Source organism: Prionailurus bengalensis, chromosome D3 (genome assembly GCF_016509475.1).
Source record: "Prionailurus bengalensis isolate Pbe53 chromosome D3, Fcat_Pben_1.1_paternal_pri, whole genome shotgun sequence".
Taxonomy (NCBI): domain Eukaryota; kingdom Metazoa; phylum Chordata; class Mammalia; order Carnivora; family Felidae; genus Prionailurus; species Prionailurus bengalensis.
Genome location: NC_057356.1, coordinates 92108120 through 92135198, shown reverse-complemented (window position 1 = coordinate 92135198; position 27079 = coordinate 92108120). Strand labels below are relative to the sequence as shown.

The following is a 27079-nucleotide window of genomic DNA, read 5'->3' as shown; positions in this document are numbered from 1 at the left end:
GGCTGCGCTCTTTCACATCCTAAACAACAAGCATCTCCTGACTCCCCCATCCCCCTCGCACCCGTGTCTTCACCCCTTTAGCAAACTCCTGGAAGGGAGGGTGTGCAGGCACGGCCTCAGATTGCCCCCCACACTCAGATCGTCACTCCGGTCCTGGCGACGGTGACCCAAGACCTCCATGCCGCTAGACCCCGGGGGCCCCCGCCTCACGTAGCCACCTTCCCGAGATCATTGGCTGGCTCCTCCCCCCACCTGCCCCGTCTGTCGTGGCAGGCTCCATTAAACACACCCAGTGAGCCTCCGTTCAGACCCGAACAGGCGCGTCCGAAAGAGAGCGGCTGACCTCTCCCTGGTCGCTCAGTCCTCCAGCCGCTCAGACTCTGTGCTGTGGCCCCAGGCCCAAACTCCCATCTCTGTTCCTAACCACCCCCTGCTCTTCTCTCTCCTCCAGCCACAGTGGGCTCCTACAAGTCCTTGAACACGCAGACATGCCCACCCCAGGACCTTTGCACTCGCCACCCGCATTTCCTGGAATGTGCTCCTCCACCCACACCCCCGAGACAACCCCAGAGCTTGCTCCCATCACATTGCGAGCCCCCTTCCCTGTCTTGTTTTTCTCCTGGGCACTTCTTTATAAGGATCAAGCCCTCATTCGACCCGTGATCTTCCTGTTGGTGAGCCCCCACTGCTAGGCCAAACCCCTGGGACAACTGCAAGGACAGCGAGGACACCAAGGAGACGCTGCCCACCCACCGGGGCCCTTGCATTCCGGAGGAGGTCCTTGGAGCTGGGCGCGTGGGGCAGGACCGTGTGAGAAGGAGACTTCGCCCCCGCTGCTATTTGTAAGTGCCCATCCTGCCACGCTCTGGGCGCAGGGCCCCTAACGGGGTGTGTTATCTGAACAGCCAGCCCGCCCTTACAGAGCCCTTATCTCTCCCTCTCCCCCTCGGCTGGTGTCCGGTCCGGCAGAGGCCTGCCTGTCCTGAGACCCCTCCCTCCCTCGGCCTCAGTGCCCCTCCCCACCCTGCCTGTCCGAGTGGGCACCGTCTTCAGTCGCCCTCAGCAGCGGGCCCCGCGGGCCTGAACTGCAACAGCGATGACAGGGGGGTGTCTGCTTCAGCTGCGCCCTCGGGAGCCCAGGGCCCTTTGGGACGCGGGAAGCAGGTCCCGTCCCAGAGCTGCCTGGAGGACGCCGGGCGGAGCCTGGAAAGCCCTTCGTGCTGGAACCAGCAGAGGCCCGAGCACCATTTCTAAGGTTGGCACCGCACACCCTAGGTCCTCCCAGCTCGCGGGGAGGTGCCCGCCTGCCCCCTTCCCCATCTGGCTGTGGGCCCGGAAGGGGAAACGGCCACCGGGTTTTCCCGGCGCCCGTGCAAACACGACCATGCGGCCCCGCAGTGGGGCCCTGAACCCGCACACGGGCTGGGCGAGCCGGGGGCGGGGGGATGGGCACGGGGGCCCAGGGCACACAGGTGCTTGGAGCCGCTGTGGAGGCCACGGGGACATCTGCAAGTCGGGAGAGGAGTGTGGGGTGACGTGCGGGGGGTGGGGGTCGTGGCCGCGGTCTCGAACCCTCAAGTGTTTCCTCGTTCACGCGTCTTGTGCCGCGTTGTGCTTAATCGCACTTTCTGGAGCGCAGGCCCCTCGTCCACCGGTGTTTGTGACCCGAGCCGAATCCACCCACCTCCTCACCGGGACGTGGGAGGAAGCAGTCCACCCCTCCAGCCTTTGCAGGTACATTTTCTGCTTTGCGAAGGTCACCGGCAGACTGTTACTGACGAACCGGGGTGAGCGTGGGGTTCTGTCCTCGTCCGAGCAAAGATGCAATCACCAAGGTGCAGTTTGCTGGTGCGGAAGAGAAAGAAAACTCAAAATGCATGCCGTCTTGGCCACTGGAAATTATTTAGGTTCATTTGCTTACTTCTCTGGCTGGGGTCATCTGAAGTTCAGTTCCACTCAACGCAAATTACGGAGTGTGTGTCTGCAGCAGGATGGAGTCCTGGGGGTCCCTGCCCTCCTTGCCTGATGTGTAGGCGGGTCGGTGGGAATTGTAACAGGATCTTCTCAGAAATACCAAAGAGAGGGCGAGGCTTGGGTCATCTTTCCCTCACTTGTCGAAAGACCTCTTTCGGTCTTATTCAGCAAAATGGATGTCTGTGTTTGGTTAAGGGTGCGTGGCCATCCTTACACAAAGCGTGACTCTCCCGAAAGTCTCCCGACTTTCCAGACGCTGGAAAGCCCTACGACTGGACCTTCCAAATGCCACCTGTCGCTTTACCGAATAGGGTTCGTTACTCCCTCACACACATCTTCTTTCAAGTACCCATGGATATGAATTTGGGGGCACTATATCTCCCAAAAATACGCACGGCGGAATTTTATAAATACTTTGAAAAGCATTTTAACCGCCAAGCCGGAAATTTGCAAAGACCCCCGCTGGCGTTTGTAGAGTTTCTATAAATCCCTGAAAACCAGCAGAAGCAGCTGGAAATGGAAGAAGGATGCTGTTTCAGTGTGGCCTAAGGGACTCCCCCCACCCACCCAGCTTTCAGGAAAGTCTGCAGGGTATGACCCCAGGGAGGAGGGGGAGGAGGAGCTGTTTGTGATGCAGAAACAGACATCCAAAGGGAAGCCAGGTTCTGGGCTCCTCTGGTCTGAACTTTAAGAAGCTTGGGGTAGGGGTGGGGGGGTGCTGGGAGTGGGTGAGTCAGGGACCTGGGAGCTGCCTGGGTCTGACTCAGGGCCCTGTGCGCCCTCAGTATTAGCCGGGCTCCCTCACTCTTGCCCTGTTTCCCCGTTTCTGACCCGGAGCCCCAGGGCATGAGGCAGGAAAATTGTAAGTGTGGCACAGGGGCGTGAGGTTTCCACTCTTCCTCCGGACCCCGCACCTCACACTCAGGAATCTGTCTTTCCCGAAGAGAGGATCAGGTTGAACATCTATATTACTGCAGACAGATTTCTCCTAGAATCACCAGCACCTGAACTTGGTTGCCAGACCCCTGGGGTCCATGAGGGCGGCTGGTTGGGGCAGACAGCCGTGAACCCACACACGGCTGGCCCAGGGGACACAGGCTCGCTACATACTTCCCCCTGCTCCTAACAAATACTGCCGCTCCCTGTGGGCTCCAGGGCAGTGACAGATTCAATTCCCTGACCCCGAGTCCAAGTCAGGAGGGACACCAAAGTGTCAGCTCTCCCTCCCACCTCCGACCTCCCCACCGCCAGGAGGAGGCCGGGAGCGGCCGGGGAGAGCCCACCTGCCCATCAAGTCCGTGTGTCCAGGTGACTAATGTGCAAACCGCAGGCTCCCTTCAGGACGAAAAGTGTGACACTGACCAGGGGCCCCCCGCTTGGGTGACCCAGGGTTCTTCCCCCCTCCAGTGGCCGTTTTCTGGTCTGTTTTGTGTGTGTTCTCTCCTGCCTCCTCTGGGGACACGCGGAGCCCCCACGGAGCCCCTGTTTGTGGTGCCGGGATCCACGCAAAGCTAATGACCTGGGGCTCCCAAAGGCCAGCCCCGGGAACTCAAGGGGAGTCGGTGGGTGGATTCAGGCCGGCAGCTGCGCTTTGGACCTAAGTGGCCAGGCTGAGAAACGGGGGCCTGGAGACGTTATCTCAGGTCCCTCCTGGCGGCCTGGGGGTGGAGGGGGTGGGGTTGGGGTTCAGAGGATTGGCCCCGGGAAAGGTTCCCAGAGAAGCGGTTCGGAGGTGGCCCAAGCCGGCCTCGCCCCTCCGGCACCGACTCTGCGCCCCGGTCCCCGCGCGTCCGCGGCCCTCCGCGTGGCCAGGCGATCCCCGAGCGGTCCCCGAGGCGGTCCGGGCGGCGGGGCGGGGGCGGGGCGGCAGGTGGGCGGGCTCCAAGGGCGGCCGTGTTTACCTGGCTCGCAGGAAGCCGGGGCGGCGGGGGCGGGGGGCGGGGTGCGCTCCGGGCCGCGAGCAGCCGCCGTCAGTCACCGCCGCGCGCCAGCGAGGACGAGCCTGCGGCCCTGGCGGCCCGCGTCTCCCTCCCCGGAAGGCGGCGCCGGCAGCTCCGGGACCCGGCCGCCCCCGAGGGGGACCCGGGCAGCGGAGAGACGGCGTGGGAGCCCGCGGCGCCCCTCGGCCTCGGAGCGGCGAGCGCGCGGTGGGTGATCTTGGCGGGGGCGGGCGGGGCGGCCCGGAGCGGGGACCGCGGGGACCTGGGGAGGGGGGGGTGACGCGGGGCGCGGGGCTCTCCGGGGCAGCGGCGCAGGTGGCGCGCAGGAGGCCGCCCGAGGTCTCCCTGGGAGCTGGTGGGCGCGGGTGTGGACGCCGGTCTACAGCGGCGGGCGCGGGAACCCGACGGGTGGCCGGGTATGGTCTCTGGCGGGGTCCGGCGGCCCCGTCGCGGGAAGAGCGGGCGGCCTGGGGTTGGCGGTGGGGGTGGGGTTCGGGGGTGGGAGGTGACCGAGGTCAAAGGAGGCGGCTCTGGGCGGCGTGGAGACGGGTGCCGGAGGCGGCGAGCTGAAGGGCAGGCCTGGGGGGGGGGTCCCTACCCGGTTAAAGTGCCTGCAGATTCCCCGCGTGGAGCCCCGCGGACGCCCCCGCCCCGCCCCAGACGGACCAAGTTTCCCTTTGATCGCGGGGGGCGGGGACCGGAGACGCCTGGCTTCCGCTTTCTCCGGGCCTGTCCCAGCTCCGTCGCGCGCCGCCCGCGGCCACCGGGGTCCACCTGCGCCCACCTGCGCTCCTGGCGCCTGGGAGCCGGCGGCGCGCGCGCCCCTCCTGGGCCCGACGCGGGGGGCGGGGGGGGGGCGGTGACCCCCAGGGTGTGTGTGTTGTGCTCTCAGGGCGGTGGCGCCCAGGTGGCCCGGGTCTTGTGGGATGCTGGTGGCAGCGCCTGGTTTCTTTTAGGATCTGCTTTCGCCCCTCTTATCGGAAGGCGGAGTGGAGTTTGCAAAACGTGTTCTTTTTTTGGGGGGGGGGGGATCTCAGTAAGGCTCTGGCAGGAAATAGGCGCGTTCTGGTTCCTGTTCTCTGTTTTCCAGTTGCGACAACCTGAGAGGCAGCAACATGTGTTGCGTCCCTCTCTGCTTGAGGTAGCAGGGGTGTGTGCTGAGGGGTGTCAGCGTGGTTCCGGGGGGCCGGCTCATCCGGCCAGGGACACCCACGCTGCTAGAAGGAGGTTTCCAGAGGAAGTGGAGCGTGGGGAGCATCCTACCTGACACCCGTGGTTATTTGAGATTTTCACTGGCCAAGGTCAGGGAGACATTTCACAGACCATGGCCTTCAAGTCAGGGACCACCCTGCCTGGTGTAGAGCCGGGGAGCCTGGGACACAGCGGCTCTTGAAGGGTAAGCCGGGTGGCCCGCAGGAGGCGGGCAGCCCAGACAAGGAAGAATGCCCATCAGTAGTTTTGGGTGGGTTTTTTTTTTTTAATGGAATGAACAAAAACCTGAAGGGAAGGAAACCGGTTAAAAGTTACTGCACAACATCGCTTAACAGTAACTCTCAGGGATGGAATTGTTCTGAAATGACTACTTTTATTAACCTGGGGTCACACAAAAGTATTTGGTTCAAATCCACGCTGAAAATCTTTACCTGAAGTATCACACTGTGCCCCCAGATAAGAAAGTTTGGGAAAAGTCACTTGCTCTGTGATTTGCCTCTGAATCCTCCGTGGTGGTTCTGAGCGCTGGGTCTTTCTTGCTGCCTGGTGGGTGATGGCAGTGACTTTGTGCTGAAAACTAGACCGCAGCCTTCCCTGGGATGTTCTGTTGCCACCCGAACTTTTAAATGTCAGTTGAATCGTGTGGTCGCCGACAGTCAAGTAAGACGGTGCCACCCCAGGTTTCCACAGCCCGTCCTTTCTAGCCACCGCCAGCGTGCACCCTCCCCCCTCCCCCCTCCCCCCTCCCCCCTCCCCGGGCCCTTGGCACCACAAGTCCTGTTCCCCATTTTCTACAATTTCATCATTTCGAGAATGCTGTAGAAATGGAGTCTCACGATATGCAGCCTTTCTTTTTGACTGGCTTTTTTTTTTTTTCCACTAAGCGCAATTCTCTTCAGATCCGTCCAAGTTGATTATATATCTGGCAGTCTTTCTGTTTTATTGCTGAGCAGTATTTCATGGTACGGATGGACCACTCTGGATTCTTTGGTTTTCAACCATTCACTCTTTGAAAGGCACGCTGATCATTTCCAGTTTGGGGTTATTGAGAATAAAATCGCCGTGGCCATCCACGGGCAGGTTTTCCTGTGAACATAGTTCTCATGTCTTTGGGATACACGCCTAAGAGGTCAATTGCTAAGTCATATGGCAAGCGCATGTTTCATTTTATGAAAACGAAAACAAAACAGAAACAGCTACACTCTTTTCTGGAATAGCTGCACCATTTGCGTCCCACCAGCAAGGGAGGAGTGACCCAGGATGCGCACAGCCTTGTGGGCATTCAGCGCCCTTGCTGCTTTTCATTTTAGCTGTGAGAACGGCTAAGGTGTCTACCGTGACGTCCTGATTTTAATTTGCACTTCCCTCCCGGGGAACGGTGTTGAAGATTTTCACGAGTGTAACGGCCATCTGCATATCCCGTCGGTGAACAGCCTGCTCGTGTCTGACTGGCTGTTTGGCCTTGATCGTCCTTAATGTGTTCTAGACGCGGGTCCCGGTGGTTTGCAGTGATTTCCTTTTATGAGTTGTGATGGCGGGGGTGGGTAAGTAAGAATTTTCTGTGAGCCTGACATCCTGGAGGCTTTTCTCCCGTTGTTTTTTCTACGTATTGCAGTTTTGCACGTTCTGCTGAAGGCTGATTTAATTTCTCCTGAAGCGTGGGGTGCAGGTTGAGGGCTTTTGGTTTTGTTCGGCTGGTTCTGGCCTGAGTGTCTGGTTATTCCCAGGGTCACCCCTCCCCCAAGGTGCTTTCCTCCTTCGTCAGATTTGTGCGCGTCTGTTTCTGGGTTGTGGGTGTCTGTTCCGTCCGCCAGGGCTACACTGTCTGGATTACTGTCCCGGGGGAGTAAACCTTAACGTCAGGCAGACTGGGTCCTCTCTGCTTTTCTTTATTAAAAGCATGGTGGTCGGGGCGCCACGGTGGCTCAGTCACTTAAGCGTCTGACTTCGACTCAGGTCATGATCTCGCGGTTCGTGGGTTTGAGTCCCATGTCGGGCTCTGTGCCGACAGCCCGGAGCCGGCTGTGGAGCCTCTGTCCCCCTCTCTCTCTGCCCTTCCCCAACTCGCACGTGAACTCTCTCTTTCTCTCCCTCTCAGAAATAAATAAGCATAAACATTTTTTTAATTAAAAAATAGAAATCACGGTGGTTCCTGAGGGCCCCGTGCCTTCCCACGCAAGTGTCGCAGCAGGCTTGCTTACATCAGAAAACTCTCCGTGGGATTTTGACTTCCTTGTGGCTAATTCACTTTCTTTGAGAGTGAAGGGGTTAACATTTTCCAGAACAAAAGAAGGGAAATGCGGTTTTATTGGTAATAAGCGATGAGCCACGTTGCGCGCTTAGTGTTACGGTAGAGATAAATACAAAAAATATACCAAAAGGCAAGTAACCAAGGGGAAAGAGCATGGGGAGACGGGGCTGAGAGGCAGAGAGCAGGGCAGGGGCCGAGAGAGGCTTTCTCAGTGCCTGAGGGCCTAGTTCTTGGCCACACACACACCCCCCCCCCACACACGCAGAGACACAGACACCCACACACTTCTCCACACACACAACCTGACACGCACACCCCCACCTGCTTGCACCTGGATTCCGTGTGTGCTGGCCGATGTTGGGGACACCCCCCCATGGGCACAGAAGAGCTGCCACTCTGTCCCCAAAGGTTATTTTAAAGAAGGGTTAGTCCTCTGAACCTCTCGGCCCAGGAGTTTCTGTTTATGTGACACCTGTTCTTGGATATAGACATGCATCTTCAGGACATCCATAAAACCCATTCAAAGGCCCAACTAAGCCCCCCCTCCCCCAGTCAGATGTGTTTTCTGGAAGGACACCGACGGACTAATGGTGGACTCTGCAGGAAGGCTGTGTGTCCATGGGTCCAGGCCCTCCCTGGCGCCCAATGGGGAAGCCTGACAGTGCTCCTCCTCAGTCCCTCAGCCAGCCTTGAATCCAGCAGGCCCCCTCCCGGCCACCCCCTAGTGGCACCAGCAGGCCCAAGGGCTCAACCCCGCCCCGTGCCAGGCCGGCCACACGAGCGCCTGGGGACCGCTCAGAAACCAGAGGCCTTTGCAGAACAGCTCCTCTTGGGAGGAAAGAAGCAGATAGGAAAACACTCACTTTTTTCACGTGCGGGAGCATGAGAAGCTCTCTCTTGATGGGGGTAAGACACAGCACAGCAAAACCGACCCCGACTTTGAAAAGGGGTCAGCGGCTCGTAGATGATAACCAAGCGGGTGACACCTTTCAGAGTGTGAGGGGGTTTCTCTGAGGCCCGTGGCCGCAGCCTTCTTACAGGAAATGAGCTTCTGCTCAGAGCCCCTTGGCTGTTTTTCTTGAGGATGAAGTGCCTTCTCTTTGCTACGTGTTGTACAGTTTATTTTTTAATTTTTTCTAACGTTTATTTATTTTTGAGACAGAGAGAGACAGAGCATGAACAGGGGAGGGGCAGAGAGAGAGGGAGACACAGAATCTGAAACAGGCTCCAGGCTCTGAGCTGTCAGCACAGAGCCCGACGCGGGGCTCAAACTCACGGACCGCGAGATCATGACCTGAGCCCAAGTGGGACACTTAACCGAGTGAGCCACCCAGGTGCCCCTTGTACAGTTTAAAACACAACGATAGTCGCAAGAGCCGTTCAGTATTTCATTAAGTGCAGCGGTTTTCAGCAGCACGCGGATTGTGATTTATGCCATAACGAAGGCTTCGGGTTGGTTTATATATCTCCCCTGTTTTAAAACCGCCCAGAAAGGGGCGCCTGGGTGGCTCAGTGGGTTAAGGGTCCCACTTCAGCTCAGGTCATGATCTCGCGGCTCGTGGGTTCGAGCCCCGCGTCGGCTCTGTGCTGACAGCTCAGAGCCTGAAGCCCGCTTCGAATTCTGCGCCTCCCTCTCTCCCTGCCCCTCCCCCACTCTCTCTCTCTCTCTCTCTCTCTCTCTCTCTCAGAAATAAACAAACGTTAAAAAAAATTTTTTTTTAATTTTTAAAATTTTTAAAATTAAAAAAAAAACACGCCCAGACAAACGCGAGGGCTGCTGATGCTCCTGTACGCAGACGTGACGGGATTGTACTTGCTTGCGGGTTTCCTTGTGATCGGTGGTCAGCACCAGATGCACCAGCACCAGCATCTGGTGCTGACCACCTGGACGTCTGGTGATCGTGCGCTCTGAGTACTCGGCAGCTGGGCCCTCACTCATCACGGTGCCACGTCCCCCCCCCCCCCCCCCGCCCAGCGTGGGGCCCACTGCCAGTGCTGCCCCCCCGGGGACCGGCCCAGCGTCTCCACCACCCAGCGGCCTGGGGCCTGGGGAGACCCGGCTCCGCTGCACCCCGTTGCGTGAGATTCGTGTCTCAGAGAATGACTCCTCTTTGCTGCAGCGCAGTCGGGTGACGGTTTGTTTTTGTCGGAGAGGGTGGCGAGTGTGGCCATGCCGGTGGTTTTGTTTTAAAGTTTATTTAGAGGGGGAGAGAGAGAGAAGGAGTGATCGCCTGTGAGCAAGCGGGGGCGGGGCAGAGAGGGGAGCGAGGCAGAGCCCCAAGCAGACTCCCAGCTGTCCGCACAGACCCTGACGTGGGGCTTGATCCCACGAACCGTGAGATCGTGGCCTGAGACGAAATCAAGAGTCGGACCCTTAACCGACTGAGCCCCCCACCCCACCCCACCCCCGGCACCCCCGCGGCCCCAGTGTTTTGAGTAAGGGTGGGAAAGGTGGGGCTCCCGAGGGCGTCGTCGCCACTCGCTGGCCTTCCTGCACAAGTGCCGTCCCCGCCTTGTGGGGTCGGGCACCGTGGGATCTCCCCCACCCCAGCCACGTCCTGCCCGCCCCTCCAGGGACAACGTCGGTCCCTGCCGGCGGGAGCCGAGAGCCGGGCGGATGCTCCTCCGGCAAAGACCTCGAAAACACACGAGGCCACCGCCTCCCCAACCAGCAGCCAAAACAGAGAGGAAGGACTCACGCAGGCACAGCTTTTCCTTATCCGGGGTCCCGTGGAAACCTGGAGGCGAAGCTTGCACAGAGCGAACCCTCCCCCCCCCCCCCCCCCCCCCCCGCCTCTGTGTAGATTGCCAGGGGGCACAGAATCGGCTTGGCGGCCGGCTGGCGGGGAGCCCGCGGGCCCTGTGTCTTCTCACGAGGTTGCTGGGACAGGGTTGGGTCGGCCAACCACCTGCTCACACTTCATCCAGATTCCTGTGGAATGCAGAGTCCCGGGCCCCCGTTTCCTCTGCACCACCCACAGCTTGGGGATCGGGCGCAGGAGTGTGTGTTCTCGTAAGGTCCCCAGGAGACTCCGAGGAGCCTGCTCTAAGGGAAGGAAGGAGCCGTGCCCAGTCTACACGGGGTTATCCGAGCGTACACACGTGTGCTCACACACGTTTTCATAAGGGCACCGAAATCCGTGTGTTTCACTAGTCGAGTGACTTTGCGTCAGAAAGAGGGACCTGTGGGAAATAAATTCTATGCTTCCGTGTTTTTATCTGTGTCTTGTTTGTTACTTTCTCCGTATTCGGAGAATAGCTTTTATTTCCTGCCTAGTGAGCCCTGGCACCTCTGAAGAGGAGTATTTACGGGTGCCCCTGTTCTCATCCAGATGCCTGGACACCTGAAGCCTAACATTTTTGCGAAACTTGCTCTAAAAGCAAACACTATGAGCTGTGTTGCAGGCTTCCCAAATGCAGCGAATGCATGATTAATCTTTTAAAACCCGTTGACCATGCTCCGCACTGCGTTCCCAGGTCCACCAAGATAAGACGGGTGTGGTTCTTGGCCCGAGAGGCTTCTCCGTATTACTGGGGGGTTAGATGCACACAGACAGGTTTCCCAGGGCAAAACGTCTGCCCACGGCCCCGCGCTGCACACAGACAGCCACGCCTCAGGACTGCTGGTGAGCGGGACCCCCGGGGAGAGGGAGGGAGACAAGGCAGCCTTCCCCAACAGCACTGCGCAGTGAGGGGGACTCTGCCCTGCACCCAGGTCCCTCCCAGGCCTCCTGCTCCCCCAGCAGCCCCGCACCGCTCCCTGGGGTGGCCTGTCTGGCCGTCCTGGAAGTCCTGCTTCCTCATAGGCCCTCTCGTCCCCGGGGCCCTTCCCTCGCTGTGTTTCCAGGGTGTCCACCTTCCCCACTCGGCTTTTAGCAGCGGTGGCTCTCGTCCGTGGTTTGGTAGCGTTTTGCCGATGAGGGATGGGTGTTGGCTCCCGCCTGTGCGTTCTGGGAAACCTCCACGTACGTCTACTGGCCTGGGTGTCATTTCACAGCGTGTGGGGCTCGTGCTTGCCGCGTCCACGGAGGGACGGTCTCTGCTGATTCTGATCATCACCAAACAGCTGACACAGCAGGGTCCGGATTGTGCAGGAGTTCGCCCAGTCCTAAGGTTGACTCAGCTTACTGTCCTGCCTTAAAAGACCAGATAAATTTAAGCAGGAGTTTAATAGAATTAGGAAGTAGTGGTGTGTGTGTGCTTGTGCGTGCGTATGTGCACGCGTGGCCGTGAGGGTGCTGTGGTTGTTTTCATTCTGGTTCCTTGGTGTCTGAAAATGTAATAACCTTGGACTAGCTGGGACCGAGGGTGTCTGAGTGTCAGCAGCAGCTGCCCTGTCCTTCCTAGAAATATGAAGACGATCGATGACACTTCAGAGACGGCGTAATGCATCCGTAGCTTCCGCTCGTCGCTGTGTGTTGCTGTCTGAAAGGCGGTGTGGTTCCAAACGGGAGATGGTGGCTCTTTTAGTCTCTCGCCATTTGCGTATGTCCAGACTCACTTTGGAAGAGAGAGGGATTTAGACCAGATGCCGGAAGCTGACCTTACTCATTTCAGGCTGCTGGTGGGAACTTGCTCTGTGAAGCAGGGTGTGAAAACGCACTGAAAATGCAGTGCAAGGTCACGGTCGAAACCACATTAGGGAACCGTCCTAACACCATCTATAAACGCGGGTCCGTAGATCTGCCTTTACAGGGGATTAGCAACACCCAAGTGAGTGTGCTGTAAGAAAAGGACTTGTTAATGGGAGAGCACATTAGAACCGGGACAAACTTCAAACCCCTCCAAAAGTAAAAACACAACTGAATTTGCTCATGAAGAAAGAGACGGTCGCCGGTGGTGCCTTTGCACGAGCCACCGTGATCCGGTCACCTCAGACCTTGCGTCTCCACGACGTGACTCCATTTGCTCTCGTGACGTGGGCTCCAAGAGGAATTTGAGGAAGGCACCCCGGGCTCAACCAGGGTTTGTCCCTGACCTCCTCCAGTGGAGTGACACTTAATGACCGTGACACCTGTCATCGGGTGGGGTCCCGGGCGTGGTTGCTCTGGGCTCCCTGACTGATCACAGACATCTGATGGTGTCTGGTGGAGGCCAGGGGAGGGCAGACGTGAGAACGTGCGGACAGGGAAGCCCAGGCCCCACGCCGTGCCTACAGTGAGGTCTCGGGACAGCCTCAGCCGTGGGCCTGGCTCGCGCACCAGTGGTCCCTGCTGGGCTCCTCTGCCCCTGCAACCTGGCCGGTGGCCAGATAACCAGGCTGCCCTCCACCTGGCGGCCAGTCGCCGTGCCGGATGCTGCTTGGATTCACCTGGCTTCGGGTGTTTCTATTTAACGACATTTGGGCGAAGTTTTATTAGAATATAATGTCTGCCTTAGCACCCTGAAAGGGTAATTAACTCACGTAAGAACGCTCGCCCCTCGACATCTATTACACACTGTAGTATGTTTCCACGTGGTGTCACCCAGGCCTGTCGTAACCAGTGACTGGTGAGCTGAGCACAGGTGCGGCTTTATGTGACCCCGGGGCCACCTTGTCTTCTGAAGGGCTGCGTCCCACGTCTGTGCTGGATCACCTCCCGGACCCACAGGAGCCTGTGTTTGCCCTTGACCGTGGGCACCTGCACACAGCGTGTGGGGGAGGCTGCTGGTCCGGGGCTTCCACACCCTCCACCACATCTGCTCCTCTGGTCCCCATGCGACCAAGCGTCGGAGGGCTCCGTGCGGAGCTGAGGGCGGGGCCTGCGACTCTGGCCACCGCCCTGTGTGCTCGGCACCCCAACCAGCGTGTGGACCCACGCTTCCTTTCTGGTTCCTTCTGAGCAAGGGCTTCTGTTTTCAGAGGGCTCTGCCCCGAGACGGCCCTTCAGTGCCCCTGGATCCGAAACTCCTCCCCTGCCGGTGCACCAGGCTGGACGGACCTCCCGGCCGCTCCTACCCCCCGGGCCTCCCCACGGTTCACAGGTTGCTCCGGTTCCGTGGGATGCCACAGACCGACGACGGGTCTCCAAACACACGTGTGCCGCGTATGTGTGTGTGTGTGTGTGTGTAAATGGGCACGTGCACGTGTGATTGAGAGAGGGGACAGCTTTGAGTGCCTACGACGTCCTGGTCACCGTTGTGGTGCTGGGAAGGTAGCAGTGTGCCTCTGAAACTGGCCTCCGACAGCCTGTGGGGTTTTCTTTCCCAGGCGGACCCTGTCTCGCTCTAGGAAGGTCTCAGGCACAAGTAGGTTAGGTGAGGTCTGAGGATCCGCCTTCAAAGTGACCGGCGGGACAACACGTCTGTGTCCTTCTACCGCCCCAGATCTCAGAAGAGGGAGAGACACAGCACGGACGCACCGTGCATGGGCGTGCAGGGGCGAGTCCACGCTCGTGTGGGCACGTGACGCAGGCCAGCTCTTTTCGCCCTGCTCCTCTGATGCGCCTTCTGGCACCGAGCACCAAGGAGACGCTCGCGTCGTGAGTTTCCATAGCGTCTCCTCCTGGACTTGGCCTCTGGCTTCAGGAAGCCAGCTGTCGTCGGCAGTCGGACACAGCGTGGGCGGCTTTGCCTAAACCTTGTCAGGAAACGCTCCAGTTGTAAAGACACAGGGAGCGCGAAGTCTGTGCTCAGCCCTGGTGGAATCTGAACGCCATGAGCGGCTGCCGAGTCTGGAGCCAGCCTTGTCCAGCCCCTTGTTTCTCCAGAAACACAGCAAACCGGGCCCAGAGAGGCCAGGGGGCCCGTCCACGGCCGCCTCACTCCCACGGGCAGGTGGTATTAGAATCCGGGTTTTCTGCCCCAAGCCTGTTTTCTCCCACACGTCCTGCTCCTTTGCTCTTTCAAGTGAGCTGGTTCCGCTCCGCCTTTGGATGTCCCCGCCCTTCATCCGAATCTGGGATGCGGGTCAAGTAAGAAATGCTGCGGTTTGTATGGAGTATGAAGTGTTAAGACCCCTCATGATAGTATTATAGCAGTTCACCAGGGAAGCACTTTATAGCCTACAAAAGGCCATCCCAGACGATCTTGATTTTGATGGAACAAGAAAATCATAAGGCCTCAACCTGGTAGTAATAAATCAGTGCCTTCTGAAAGGATATCGATCTTCCTCCGCCTTCAAGGTACCACTTAGAAACCAAATGCCGCGCAGAAACTGCTTCAAAAGCTCAAGTTCAAAATGCAAGCTTCCGGCAATCTTGTGTTCACAGTATGCTTCCTGCACTCTTGATTGCCTGTTATGTAATTATTCCTTTATTTTTTTTTAAGTTTATTTCTTTTTGAGAGAGACAGCATGAGTGGGTGAGGGGCAGAGGGAGAGGGAGACACGAATCTGAAGCAGCCTCCTGGCTGTCGGCACAGAGCCCAAGGCGGGACTCAAACCCACGAACCTGGAGATCGTGACCTGAGCTGAAACCAAGAGTCAGAGGCTCAACTGACTGAGCCCCCCAGGCGCCCCTGTAATTATTCCTTTAAGTGCTGTTTTTCAGGAACAGCTTGGAAAGAGACTTCATTGCATGATGTGGTCGTGTCAAGCTTCATTATTTACCGTTGCTTTGCGGTGGTTTTCAGGCAGAAGGAGGTGAGGAAGGAAGGCTTTGTGAAGTTGTCGCTAATGTGTTTTGTACCATACGTTAAAAGGCCTGAAATGGAGGAAGAGGGGCCCCCTCTGAGCTTTGGATGGAGCTTTGGCCCTTAATGAAGCCAAGACTCAATGCATGGAGAAATCCTTTCTCAGAGGAAATTGGGGGCCGTGCCCAGGTGCCCGGGTCCATTCGAGGCCGAGCTTGAGCCGGAACTCAGGGACCGTCAGAGGCTCATCCTCTGTAAACCGAGAGCTCAGTTAGAGCCCCCCCGCAGCGCAGGGGGAGCACAAAGAAGCCACACCGTTGATGCGTCCATCTAGCACCTGTCACGTCGTCACCCTGTCATGACGGCTGCTGTCGGCCTCCGGGATCCAAACCCACAGCCCCGTTGCTGCGTCCTGCTCTCCCGCGACGCGTCTTCCCACCGTTTCTGTAAATACGATTACCACTCCGCAGCGTCCTGGATCTCTCCATTGCGTCTCGAGAAGTGCAGACTCACCCAGTAACTTGTGGCACGCCCGGGTGAGCCTCGGGCCCACTAGACGGCTCCGAGCCGGGTCTCCTGCAGGCCATGGTGGGTTGGTGACCAGGCGTAGCATTCTTTTCCCTGATTGCAATCTGGAAGGTTCTGGAAAGAAGTCACTCAGTACTGTGCTGCGTGCCTGTGTGAAGATAAGGTGCCAGTGAGATCTGCTGTCTCTGTGGGACCACTTAGGGGTTGGTGATTTGGATCTGGAGGTTTTAGATCAACAGTTCTAGGATCCGAAACACAGCTTTATCTTAGCTAAGACTCAGACTATGCTCTTTTGGCCCCAGGCCACACAGAAACCTACTGCCCGAGCCGGCGCATTTCCTCCCTGTGCTTAATGATCATGAGCCATCATGCCTCATGTCAAGGAATGCATGAGTCGTCGTGGAGGTGGGTTGAGATGCACTGAGTCGAACACACATCGTTCTGTCGTTTGATCACTGGCCCGGTCTCTGAGCAATGCCCAGAGCGTCTGAGTTTCTTCTCGTTGCCGCTGACAGTGCCCCGGGTCACGAGGCACCCCCGGATCTCTGGTGACCGGGCAGGTGTGGCTGATGGCCGGCGCCCTGGGCCGTGTGGCCTGACACCCCAGTGATGTCGCACGCGTGACTCCCCGCAGGGGCCGAGGAGGGGGACGCCCGTGGGCCGGTCCCAGAAGGCAAGGCCCCTGTGGGGGTTGATTATCCTCTGACCCAGGGTTTGTATCTTCAGGTGCCTGTAAAATATTAACCAGTTGTTTCCAAGCACCTCCGGGAAGTAACATTCACCGTCCCAGGTTTACGCGTTTGGAGCCACGTGGGCCAGAACCCTCAGCGCCAGGCAGGGAGCGTCTGCAAGAAAGGGCATGCCCTGCCCACGCCTGTTACTCAGGCTCTAGATCGCTCCGCTCTGAACCCCCGCCTGCCTCGTCCCGGTGCTGGGCCCCTGGCTGGGACAGCTTGTGCGCTGCCTGCCTGACACGGAGCCTCACAGGGGCAGCGGGGCCCAGCATTCGCTCACGGTGACGGAGTCGGGCCAGCGGTGCTGCGGGGTCTCCAGACTTCCCACCTGCCAGGGGAAGGGGGTGCCCCGATCCGATCCTCTCCCCACGTGTCGGCAAGGCCCGTCTCAACGTGACTTGTGATATGGAGCAAGGCCAGCTTCCTACCGCCTGTTTGTGCACGGAGACTTTCTTCTCTGCACGCAGTAGCAGGCCGGGGAGGGGCCTCGTGGGGCGAGACCCAGTCATCAGCCAGGAGGGGCGGGGGAAGGGGGTCCGGACCGCTGAGGACTCTCCCTCCAGTGACACGAAATGGGAGAAAACGGGGGCGTCACCGGGCCATTCCGAGGCCCGCGTGCCGTTGAGTCGGAAACTCAAACCGAGCCCGGTCAGCCTCCCTCGGCCTCCCTGCCTCCTTTCTCCTGGGGGCTGTGTGCTCGCACACACACCAGCGTCCAGACGCCTGCTCTCATCCCTGCTGTACGAATCGTTCAAGTGCCTGCCCCGGACATTGCTTCAGACTCCCCGTTCTCACCTCGGCTCCCGTAAGCTTTCCCTCGGTTGACGAGCATGTCACCTGCTGTTCGCTGCCGGACCCCCACGCCCGCCGTTGAGGTCTAGCCCGCGAGTGGCCTTCGGAAGTGCTCTTGGCGTCCTCCCTACCTTGTTTCCCAACGTGCTGGAAAGAACCCCCAACTTCCAGATGCCCCCTGTGTTCCCCTCCCCGTGCTGCTCACGCCGCAGATCTGCACGCTCCCGTTTGCCGTGACGGAGCCTGGTGCGGACGTGCAGAGTGTGGAACAGCCCGGCTCAGCCTCACGCCTTTGTCCCCAGGCTCAAAATCGCGCCACAGAGAGCGCGGCCGCTCCGGCGTGAGCTTGAGGACGCCCAGCCCGGAGCCCGCGTCGCGGCTGCTCACCGGTGCCCGTGGGTCGAATCCGAGGGTTTTGATCGCGGCTTGGTTTCCGAGACGATGGCTCACAAATCCTTTTCAGCGTCTTTGCCCAGCGCTGTCTGTCGCGGAGACAGTCCCGCGTTCCCGCTTCCTGCACGTGTCACGGTGCGGCTGTGTTACCCGAACCTCACAGCCGCCTGCTCAGGTGGGTCAGGCAGGTGTCACCGCCCCCTTTACAAGTGGGGGCCGAGGCTGAGGTTAGGTGAGTTGCTCAAGGCCAGGGGGCCAGGTCGCAGCCAACCAGGGGCCCAGACTCCGAGTCTGTCATCCCTCAACGCCGCTTTCATCCTGAACAACGAGCTTCTGAACTTAAGAAAACCCTCCTGTGGGGCGCCTGGGTGGCCCAGTTGGTTAGGCAACCGACTTCAGCTCAGGTCATGATCTCACGGTTCGTGGGTTTGAGCCTCGCATCGGGCTCTGTGCTGACAGCTCAGAGCCTGGAGCCTGTTTCAGATTCTGTGTCTCACCCTGTCTCTGCCCCTCCCCTGCTCATGCTCTGTGTCTCTCTGTCTCTCAATAATAAATAAACATTAAAAAAAAAAAAACCCTCCCTTCCTCCCACGTCTCCTTTTGTGAGATGGCTCAAAATCCTTAAAACGCTACCCCCTCCTGACTAGGAAACCTTTAGACCTTTCAATTGAAGAAAATCAAACGAGACCCTGTTTGCTTTGGGTGCATTTCACCAAGGGTGCGTGGCCTTCCCTGGGGTGGACGGGACGGCTGGCGACTCCCTCTTCGTGTTCAGTTCACCGTATTGACGGACACGTCACGTGTGACTGACAAGCATTTGGAGCCCCGCTCACCACTGGGGCGGACGGTGTCGGGAAATGCTGGGATCTCTGAGGTTAGCGGTCTCCCCGCGCAGGGCAGATACGGCGAAGGTGCTTCCCTTGGGAGGGTCAGCCTGCAGCTCTCCTGGGGGTCCTTCTATCTGTGGTTCGCGATCCCAAAAAGGAAATGATGATGCCCCTTTGGCAGTTTCACAGCCTCCTGTCTTACTACCTTTATTCAGGTTACCCCGTTTCCGGGCTACCCTGACTGCACCCTGTCAGTCTAAATTCTACAGTTTCCCTCTCCATGTTCAACCCGCGATTCAGAGGTCAAATAGACCACTTCTGTGCAAATCCACAATCCTCCTCCTACTTCGCATTCTTCTGGAATGTACAGTCAGACCACCTCCAGAATCCAGCAGCACACTCACGAGCACCCGGTGATTCCAATACTCGCGATTGACACACTGCGTCCCGAGGACCCAGATCCCCGCCCCACGGCAGGTGTCCACAGGGCATCTCCTGGGTACTGGCTACTGGCCCCCAGTAACGAGGTGCGGGGGCCGTTCGGACCCAGGGCCCAGATGAAGTAGGAACCGTAGTAGTGACAGTGAAGTCTGTTGACCTTTTAAAGTCTAGTAAAAAGCAAAAATCCCGTCAATGGTTAATGACAAAGTACATGGACTTGTGAAAACGTTGCCTTCGTGATTTAAAAAATGAAAGAAAACAGAAGTTCCCAGCCCAGTGGGATTTTACATCCTGCTGCTCTAAGTACATGTTAATGCTCCTCTCGGCTGGCAATGACTCTCAGGGTTCCTAGGGGGTAGATTTTAGCAAATTCACTGTGGGCTCTACGCCTGGACCCGTCTCTGTGGTCAGTGCAGACCCCAGCCCGTCCCTCCCGGCACCCCCCAGTGCCCTGCCACTGCGCTTCTTACTGGTCCCACCCACGCTCCCACAAATGCACCCAGGACGGGGAAAACATTGCTCTGAAACAGCACACGTGAACAGTCGCACCCGAGACCGATGACAAAGGCACATCGCCTTCTGGCTCGACACTGATCACGAAGCAATTATTTATTTAAAAAAAATGTTATTACAGGAAAGTTGAACTTTTCCAGTTAAGACATGTGTGGAAGATAGGCTCTTTGGGGTCCTAATTAACTCCCTGTCTGTCTCACTCTGCATTCGGCACCTTATGTGACATACCAGCCATTCTGTAAGAGGGGGAGAGGGCAGTTCTCTTCCTGATGTGTGGTCAGGGCCGTGGCTGTCGGTCGGTCCATCGCGTTACTGAACCCTCCACAGCACGGTGCTACAGGTGTCCGATCCCAAGGGAAAACCAGAAGCCGAGAGAGATCAAACTTGCTAAGGAAGCTCTACAGATAACAACTATTGGCAGGCAGGGAATTAAAACCCAAATAGTTTCTCACGTGTACTTCTCGCCAGTTATTCTTGTAAGATACCCGGTAGGGATTTAAGAAAGCCTCTGCCCTTCCCATTGTTAAACGTGTGTACCCTGCCCCCCATACAGGTGTTTAAAGGAATGGGTTCCTGCAAGTTCGTATTGTTTTCAAGGCTACTTGCTAGAGTAAGGTCTTACTTTTGTTGTGCCAATTAATAATTTAGACATGTACGATGCTTAGACCTACTGCAATGGTTTATTCCACATAAGACATATTTATAATATGTTAAAACAATTCCTAGTTTTACTGAAAATACTTTCCTAAAAGCACGGTACCCTCAAAGCTAGATTCAGTCTTCTGAACTTCACTTTCTCAGCTGTGAAATGGGAACAAAGCTTACAGGGCTCTTCCTGTAATTGCGTAACCTACAAGGCGGATGCCTTGAGCCCAAAGGCACCGTGAGGGACAGTAGCAGACCAGCTCCCCACGTCACCCTGACGCCGCACCGCCGCTCCCAGCTTCGCGGGCAGCTCCAGCTCAGTCCCCGCATTCTGGGAGGTTTGGGCGCACGTAAGAGGGTCTGGGTGATTTGTGGGAAGACCGGTATCGAGACCTTCTCTGTGTCACAATAACGTTAGCCCATTGCCTGTAAAAACGCACGTGGCGGTGCCTCAGACACAGCCAGTTAGCGTTTCCGTTTCTGAAGGCTCTTCCGTAGGGGAACCACTGTCTCTGGAGTCCCCTGCTCGCGGTCTCCTTTGTCGCTTGCGTGGTGACTACAGTCTCGAACCAACAGAAGGGCTCAGTTAACTTGCCGTGCTGGGCTGCTCTGTGGTTCGGGGAGCTCTCCTTACAGGCTCCTTGTTTGGTGTCGCTTCCGGGCTTCTCAAGGGCCGCTGCTGTCCCTGCCCCCTTCCCTTCCCTTGACCTTGTCAGCCTGAGGGGATGCCCCTGCCTGTGGGAGCCCCTGGAAAGGTCTCTGCAGTACACACGCAGTCAGCGATGGTGGCTGCAGCTGTTTACCCCCCAGCACGTGCTCCCATGCACCTGCTGGGAGGATGGAGGGACGGAGGGACGGAAGCCAGGGTGCCTAGAGCCCCCCACGGGGTGCCTCGTTCTCACCACTGGGCAGTGAGAGGGCTTTTCTTCCCTCCACTTGAAAGGAAGCTGAGGCCCAGAGAGGTGGAGCCAGCTGCCCCACGTCGCCCAGCACAGCCTGCCCTGGAGCCCGGCTCTGACCTGCCGCGTGTGCCCTTCACAGAGTGAGAGCAGCTGGAAGTGTGGTGTCTCCACCTCCGCATCCCTGTGCACATCAGCCTCCTGTGCAGGTGCACCCAGACACCCCCCGGAGATTCGGTCCCTGTAGGTGCCTTCAGGGTGCCCCCTGAGGTGCCATGGGTCCCGGCCGCACGAGGGGCGAACTATAAACCACGAAGGCCCAACGGATGGGTTGCTTTCCAGTAAGACTGGATCACTCACGTGTGAGGCTTATGCTCACTTCTAGCTCCCCCTGCCCCCCCCCACCAGCTCACACCAGTGTGGGTAACCGTGCGGGCATTATGGAAGGTTCCAGAAACCCCCGGCGCTGACCAGGAGTGTCCTCTGGACCTGGACTTCCCTCTAAGGAGAGGGTGGCAGCCGGCCACAGCCAGAGGCCATTCGCCCTCCCCTCCCCCACCTCCCTCTTGTCACTGTTGTACAAGAAGCTTGATGAATTACCCAAGATGCCTCACGCTCCGCGGGCTTCCTTGCAGCACCCCACACGTTCGCCAGAATCCTGCTGTCTCGAGTCACTTAATGGCAAAAATGACGTGGCCCAAAGACGCCCTGCCAGTGTCCCACCTGTGTCCATGGCGGGTTCGGGAGGCCCCCGTGGCGGTCGGGCCGCCACCCCATCCTTCTGCGACGCCCCCTCCCAGCTCTCAACGGCACAGTTCAACCGAAGGGAGCCGGTGCCCGTCACTCGTGGGCGCGCCGTGGTTTGCCCGCGGTCCTACGAGACGCCCCTCAAGCACCACAGGTGCCTTGGAAGGTGTCGGCCCGTGACGAGGCCCTAATCTGAGACGAAGATCGGATGCTACTTGTCACTCGCATCCCCGGTCTTTCTCTCCCCGCCCAGTTTGCACGTTGCGCATTTAGGGCTGGAATCTGCACGCTCGAAATGATGCGTATAAAGTAAGTTCTCCTTCGGTGAATCCGAGAGGCCAGTCAGAGCTACCTGGTCTTTGTACGCCTTCAAAAGTCTCACCCGGACTTGCGTTACTTCTGTCTATCCCGGGTCCGGTGGTCTTGAGCTTTCTGAATATTGATTAAATATTTCGGGAATGGGATTCCCAAGTACAGCCTGAAGTTTTGCTTGGAAGTGTGATGAAGTTTTGACCAGGACAGACCAGCTTGGAAAAAGCATTACTTTCACAGCTGGGGAGAGATCGGTCACTGGGTTTCAGCCGCGGTGTGTGTGTCGAGGTTAAATCCTTAGAGCTTTGTCTTCTGGAAGGACGGAACATCTCTCCGGAGTTGCCCAAATGCCAGCCAGGGCGACGGTGAGGGAGGCGGTGGGCACCAGGGGGTAGGGGCTGGGGAGCAGGGCGCGGGGTTGGAGACCTGCCCAGGTGAGAACACGGAACATCGCTCGTTACGTTCAGACAGAAGACGACCCCGGAAGTCCAAGTTGTCGACTTCAAGTTCCTCCTTTTGCCTGTGTTTCATTTTTTCCCCTTCACCTGTTTCACCCACCCACCCCCCACCTCCCCTCTGGTGCCCATCAGTGTGTTCTCTGTAGAAAGAGTCTGTTTCTCTTTTTTTTTTTCCTTTGTTGCTTTGTTTTGTTTCTCGAATTCCACACCTGAGTGAAATCATATGGTATTTGTCTTTCTCTGACTGACTTATTTCATTTAGCATAATACTCTCCAGTCCCATCCACATGGTTGCAAAGGGCAATATTTCATTCTTTTTTATGGTTAATATTCCACTGTACGTGCGCGCGCGCGCACACACACACACACACACACTACATCTTCTTTATTCATTCATGTATCAATGGACACGTGGGCTATTGTAAATAATGCAGTAAACATGGGGGCTTGTATACCTTCAAAATAGCGTTTTCATATTCTTAGGGTAAATACCCAGTAGTACGATTGCGGGATTATAGGGTAGTTCTATTTTTAACTTTTTGAGGAACCTCCACACTGTTCTCCACAGTGGCTTCACCAGTTTGCATTCCCACCAGCAGTGCAAAAGAGATCCTCTTTCTCTGCATCCTTGCCAACACTCGTTATTTCTTGTTTTGTTTGTTTGTTTTAGCCGTTCTGACAGGTGTGAGGTGATATCTCATTGTGGGTTTGTTTGGTATTTCCCTGATGATGAGTGACGCTGAGCATCTTTTCATGGGTCTGTTAGCCATCTGGATGTCTTCTTTGGAAAAGTGTCTATTCATGTCCTCTGCCCATTTCTGCACTGGATTATTTGTTCTTTTGGTGTTGAGTTGTATCAGTACTTTACATATTTTAGATACTAACCCTTTGTCAGATATGTCATTTGCAAATGTATTCTATAGGTCATCTTCTAGTGTTATTGATTCTTTCCTTTGATGTTCAGAAGCTTTTTGTTTTAATGTAGTTCCAAGAGTTTAGTTTTGCTTTTGTTTTCCTTGCCATAGGAGACAAATGTGGTGCTATGGCAGATGTCAGAGAAATTACTGCCTATGTTCTCTTCTAAGATGTGTGTGGTTTCAGGTCTCGCATTTAGGTCTTTAATTCATTTTGAGTTTATGTTTGTGTTGGTGTATGAAAGTGGTCCAGTTTCATTCTTGTGCATCTAGCTGTCCAGTTTTCTCAACACCATTTATTGAAGAGACTGTCTTTTTCCCATTACATATTCTTGCTTCCTTTGTTACGATTAATTGATCATATCATCGTGGTTTTATTTCTGGGATCTCTATTCTGTTCCATTGATCTATGTGTCTGTTTTTGTGCCAGTACCATACTGTTTTGATTACTGCAGCTTTGTGGCGTATCTTGAAATCTGGGATTGTGATACCTTTAGTTTTGTTCTTCTTCTTCAAGATTGCTTTGGCTCTTCAGAGTCTTTTGTGGTTCCATGTAAATTTTAGGATTGTTTGTTCTAGTTCTGTGAAAAATGCTTTGGTGTTTTGATAGGGATTACATTCAATGTGTAGATTGCTTTGGGTATCATGGACTTTGAACAATATTTGTTACTGCCTGCGTTTAGTTTTGAATAGTCAATTCTTATTTCTAAAACACAGTGGGAGATCCACAAGTGTGTAATGCGTTGTTATTCTGTGTCCTCTCTTCATGTCGCAAGTTCTCAGTATTCAGTTAAAACTCTGCGTGGAATCCAAGAGAAATCAAACCTCAGAGTAACAGCTGCTTCACATCCACATTCAGACCCAGGTCTCCTGGGAGAACACCCACTCACGTTCCCTGACGACTGAGCAGACTCCCAGATGACAAAAACGAGTTCTCCCCTTATTGAGTAAAGTACTATGTGTGCCCAAACCTCCGTTTTCCCCGTGAGGGTTCTGTGGTGATCCAATTTAAATGAATGAGTACAGAGATGACAGAATCACACCGGAGGCTGAAATTATCTGCAAAGGTAAACTTGCATCTTTAAAAGCATGCATTTTTAGGGGCACCTGGGTGGCTCAGTCGGTTGAACGTCCAACTCCGGCTTCGGTCCGTGGGTTCAAGCCCCACGTCGGGCTCTGTGCTGACAGCTCTGAGCCTGGAACCTGCTTCAGATTCTGTGTCTCCCTCTCTGCCCCATCCCCACTCATGCTCTGTCTCTCTCTGTCTCTCAAAACTAAATAAACATTAAAAAACTTGTTTAAAGCATGTATTTTTAAATATCGGGGGTTTCTTTCACTCTCATGCATCAAAAATGAGGAATTCACCTGAATCCTCTAAGTTTATGGTGTTTTCTCACTGCCAGAGCTGTGTCTGTGATTTGCCAGAACTCGTTATTGCCACATCACCGAATCTTTCTCTTCCCGGGGCCGTCACTGGAAATGGGATCGCCCGCCCCAGTTTCTATTTACAAAGCGTGAGGTGGGAAGGGTGTTCTGTCCACACGTGGTTGGCTGTTTCCGGTCTCTGCTGTGTGACGGCTCACGTACTCACACACACCCTGGGAGGTGACGCTCGAAAATCCCTGTCTCACCCATCCTGCCCTCAGTTGGGGTCCTGTGGACAAAGGCAAGGGCATCCTTCAGGGTCACTGAGAGGCATCCAGAGCTATGGGAGGCTTTGGAAAAATTCAGATCTTAAGCAGTTAATTCCCCTTTTTCCTGAGGAGTACCTTTTGGGGGGGCAACTCTTGCCTTTCATCCAGGCATGTGTAACGTTTTAGAAATCCTTCCCGTTTTCAGAAGACAGTTTGTTTTGTTACCTTTCAAGGAAAGCTGTTTCACGTTCAGCAGGGAGTCGGTTCTCTCATAGTCGTTAAAAAGGGTTCCTCGTGGAAAGTTCCATTTCGGAACTGCCCCTAAATACCAGCACCTGCGGCCCATTGATGGTTCACAGCGACGGAGTGAGTGGTCTTGGTGGTCGGTGCACGTCCAAGGGTGAAGGTGGAAACACAATTGGTGTAGAGTGGGTTTGGCTACATTCTGCAGTGTTGATCCTTTTGGGGGGGAAAATCATGAATTTGCTGCTGAAGTTTATGTTAAAAATACAAATGAGGAACAGAGTTTTTTTTTTAATCCAACTTTATCTTCCTTGCAAATGCTGCAAATTCTTGGGATACTTGTCTGATAAGCAGTCCTTGGTCTGATCTTGCGGTTTCTGTGCTCACGTGATTCCCCAAACAGTGAGCCCGAGTGGACCGCCTCTCATTTTCAGGAGGGTTGCCCTGTTCTGCCTGTCAATGCGTCTCACCACGCCTGGGGTGGGGGGAGGCGTGACCCCCAAGTGTGTGTGGGTCGCCGGGTCGACACCATCCACGAGTGTTCTCGACCCGGGTTCTTTGTCTACAGATGAGAACACACTGGAGAGTCTTGGAGACTGAACAGAGTGTGGGTACGGGCAGGGGCCCCACTTCCCAGTGTTTGGCTTGGGATCGGGGGCCAACAGAGGCACCCGCTGGTCAGCCTTCCCGTGTCTCAAGTCTGGGGGTTTTCGTTTTCTCCGCTCAGAAATGGGCAGAGCAGAGCACGTGTCACAGGACTGTTGCTCGGATTGGAAACTTTGAGAGTCCCAGCCTTAAGGCTAACGCCTTCTGTTTTCCTTCTAGCTTCTGACCAGCGCACCGGCTCAGGATGGGAAACCACGCGGGAAAGCGGGAGTTAAACGCCGAGAAGGGCCACAAGGTAAGAAGCGATGCACACGGTGGCTGCCAGGGCTCCTGGTACAGCTGGTGGACTGTTACCCCCTATCTTAGAAACCTCTAGGGCAGACAGACCGAACCCCGCACGCCTCCGCCGGGACCCCAGGCCCACGACCTTGCCAGTGACAGCCCCCTCCCTCCCGTCCCACACCATCGCCGTACCGCCCTTGGAAAGTACAGACGCGCCACAGGGGAAAGGGCCAATAAAAATGGTCCGATTCCTTCCAGGGAGTCCGAAGGAGTCTCCTCTGTATGTCCCACACGACGTCTGCCACCCACCAGGCTCCTGGTGGCCTCACGCTCTGGCCGGGGCTTGTTCTCCACCACCGAAGGGTCATTTCAGATGAGGAAAGGGGGCTGACATGGGGTGAGACGTGCTGAATCTCCCCTGACTCGGGGCGGGGGGGGGCAGGCAAGGGAAATCACTCCTTGTCCTTGGTGCCTAACTCCACGGAACCTGACAGTGTTACAGCCCCAGACAGATGGCAGTTCACAATGTCTTGGCACTGAGGCCGGGGCGCCCCCAGCGCCACGTGGGACCGAACTGAGTGGAGGCCCACCCCCTCGTCGTGTTGCGTAGCATAGTCCTTATATGATAACAACCCACCCAGCAGCACTGGGTCCTTCCTGCTCGGTGCTTGGACCCCATTTCTGTACCAGCCGGCTGCGACATGTTCCGGAATTTGCTTTCAGGTCTTCCCCTGCATAGGAATGAGTGAGAACTCCCTGTTCTTGGCCATGTTTTACCTCAACTGAAGTTGCAAACAGCATCATCTAGTTTCTTGACTCACGATTTCAGGCCCAAGGTGAACGGGAAGGGAGTTACATGCCTGTGACGTTGCTATGGGTTCGGAATCCTCCCTTTCCCGCCGAAAGGGGAAAATTTTATGAATACTTCAACGATTCCAGTAAATACTGAACGGGGACTGACTTGTTAATTTTTAAAGGTCAAACCATTCTAGTGATAATCTCGTTGTCATAATGGGCAGAGGGGTTGAGCTCTGTGCCGGGTTACCGTGGAGCCTGGAGATTCGGGGACCGGGGTGCCCTCTGATCCAGAGCAGAGTCTCCCCCAAAGGTGAAAGTGGAGAGGGGCCCTAGGCGGAGCTCTGGCCTGTCAGGGCCGCGGGAGCACAAGTCTTGTAGGGACAGA

The 27079-nt window shown here is 56.4% G+C and overlaps 1 protein-coding gene across 3 annotated transcripts in view; it reads left to right on the top strand.

Annotated features, from left to right (window-relative positions):
• Nucleotides 1–1081: 1081 nt before the first annotated feature.
• The window catches only part of LOC122470879 (myelin basic protein), a 118827-nt gene continuing 92829 nt past the window's right edge, over nucleotides 1082–27079 (top strand). The window contains exons 1-2 of one of the 3 annotated variants that reach the window (XM_043559111.1): nucleotides 1082–1255; nucleotides 25834–25909. In XM_043559111.1, coding sequence (XP_043415046.1) covers nucleotides 1097–1255; nucleotides 25834–25909 — 235 coding nt within the window. In that variant the 5' untranslated portion in view covers nucleotides 1082–1096. Of the gene's footprint in view, nucleotides 1256–4063; nucleotides 4122–25833; nucleotides 25910–27079 lie in introns of those variants that run through there. The other 2 variants (XM_043559115.1, XM_043559113.1) reach the window with 2 other exon arrangements.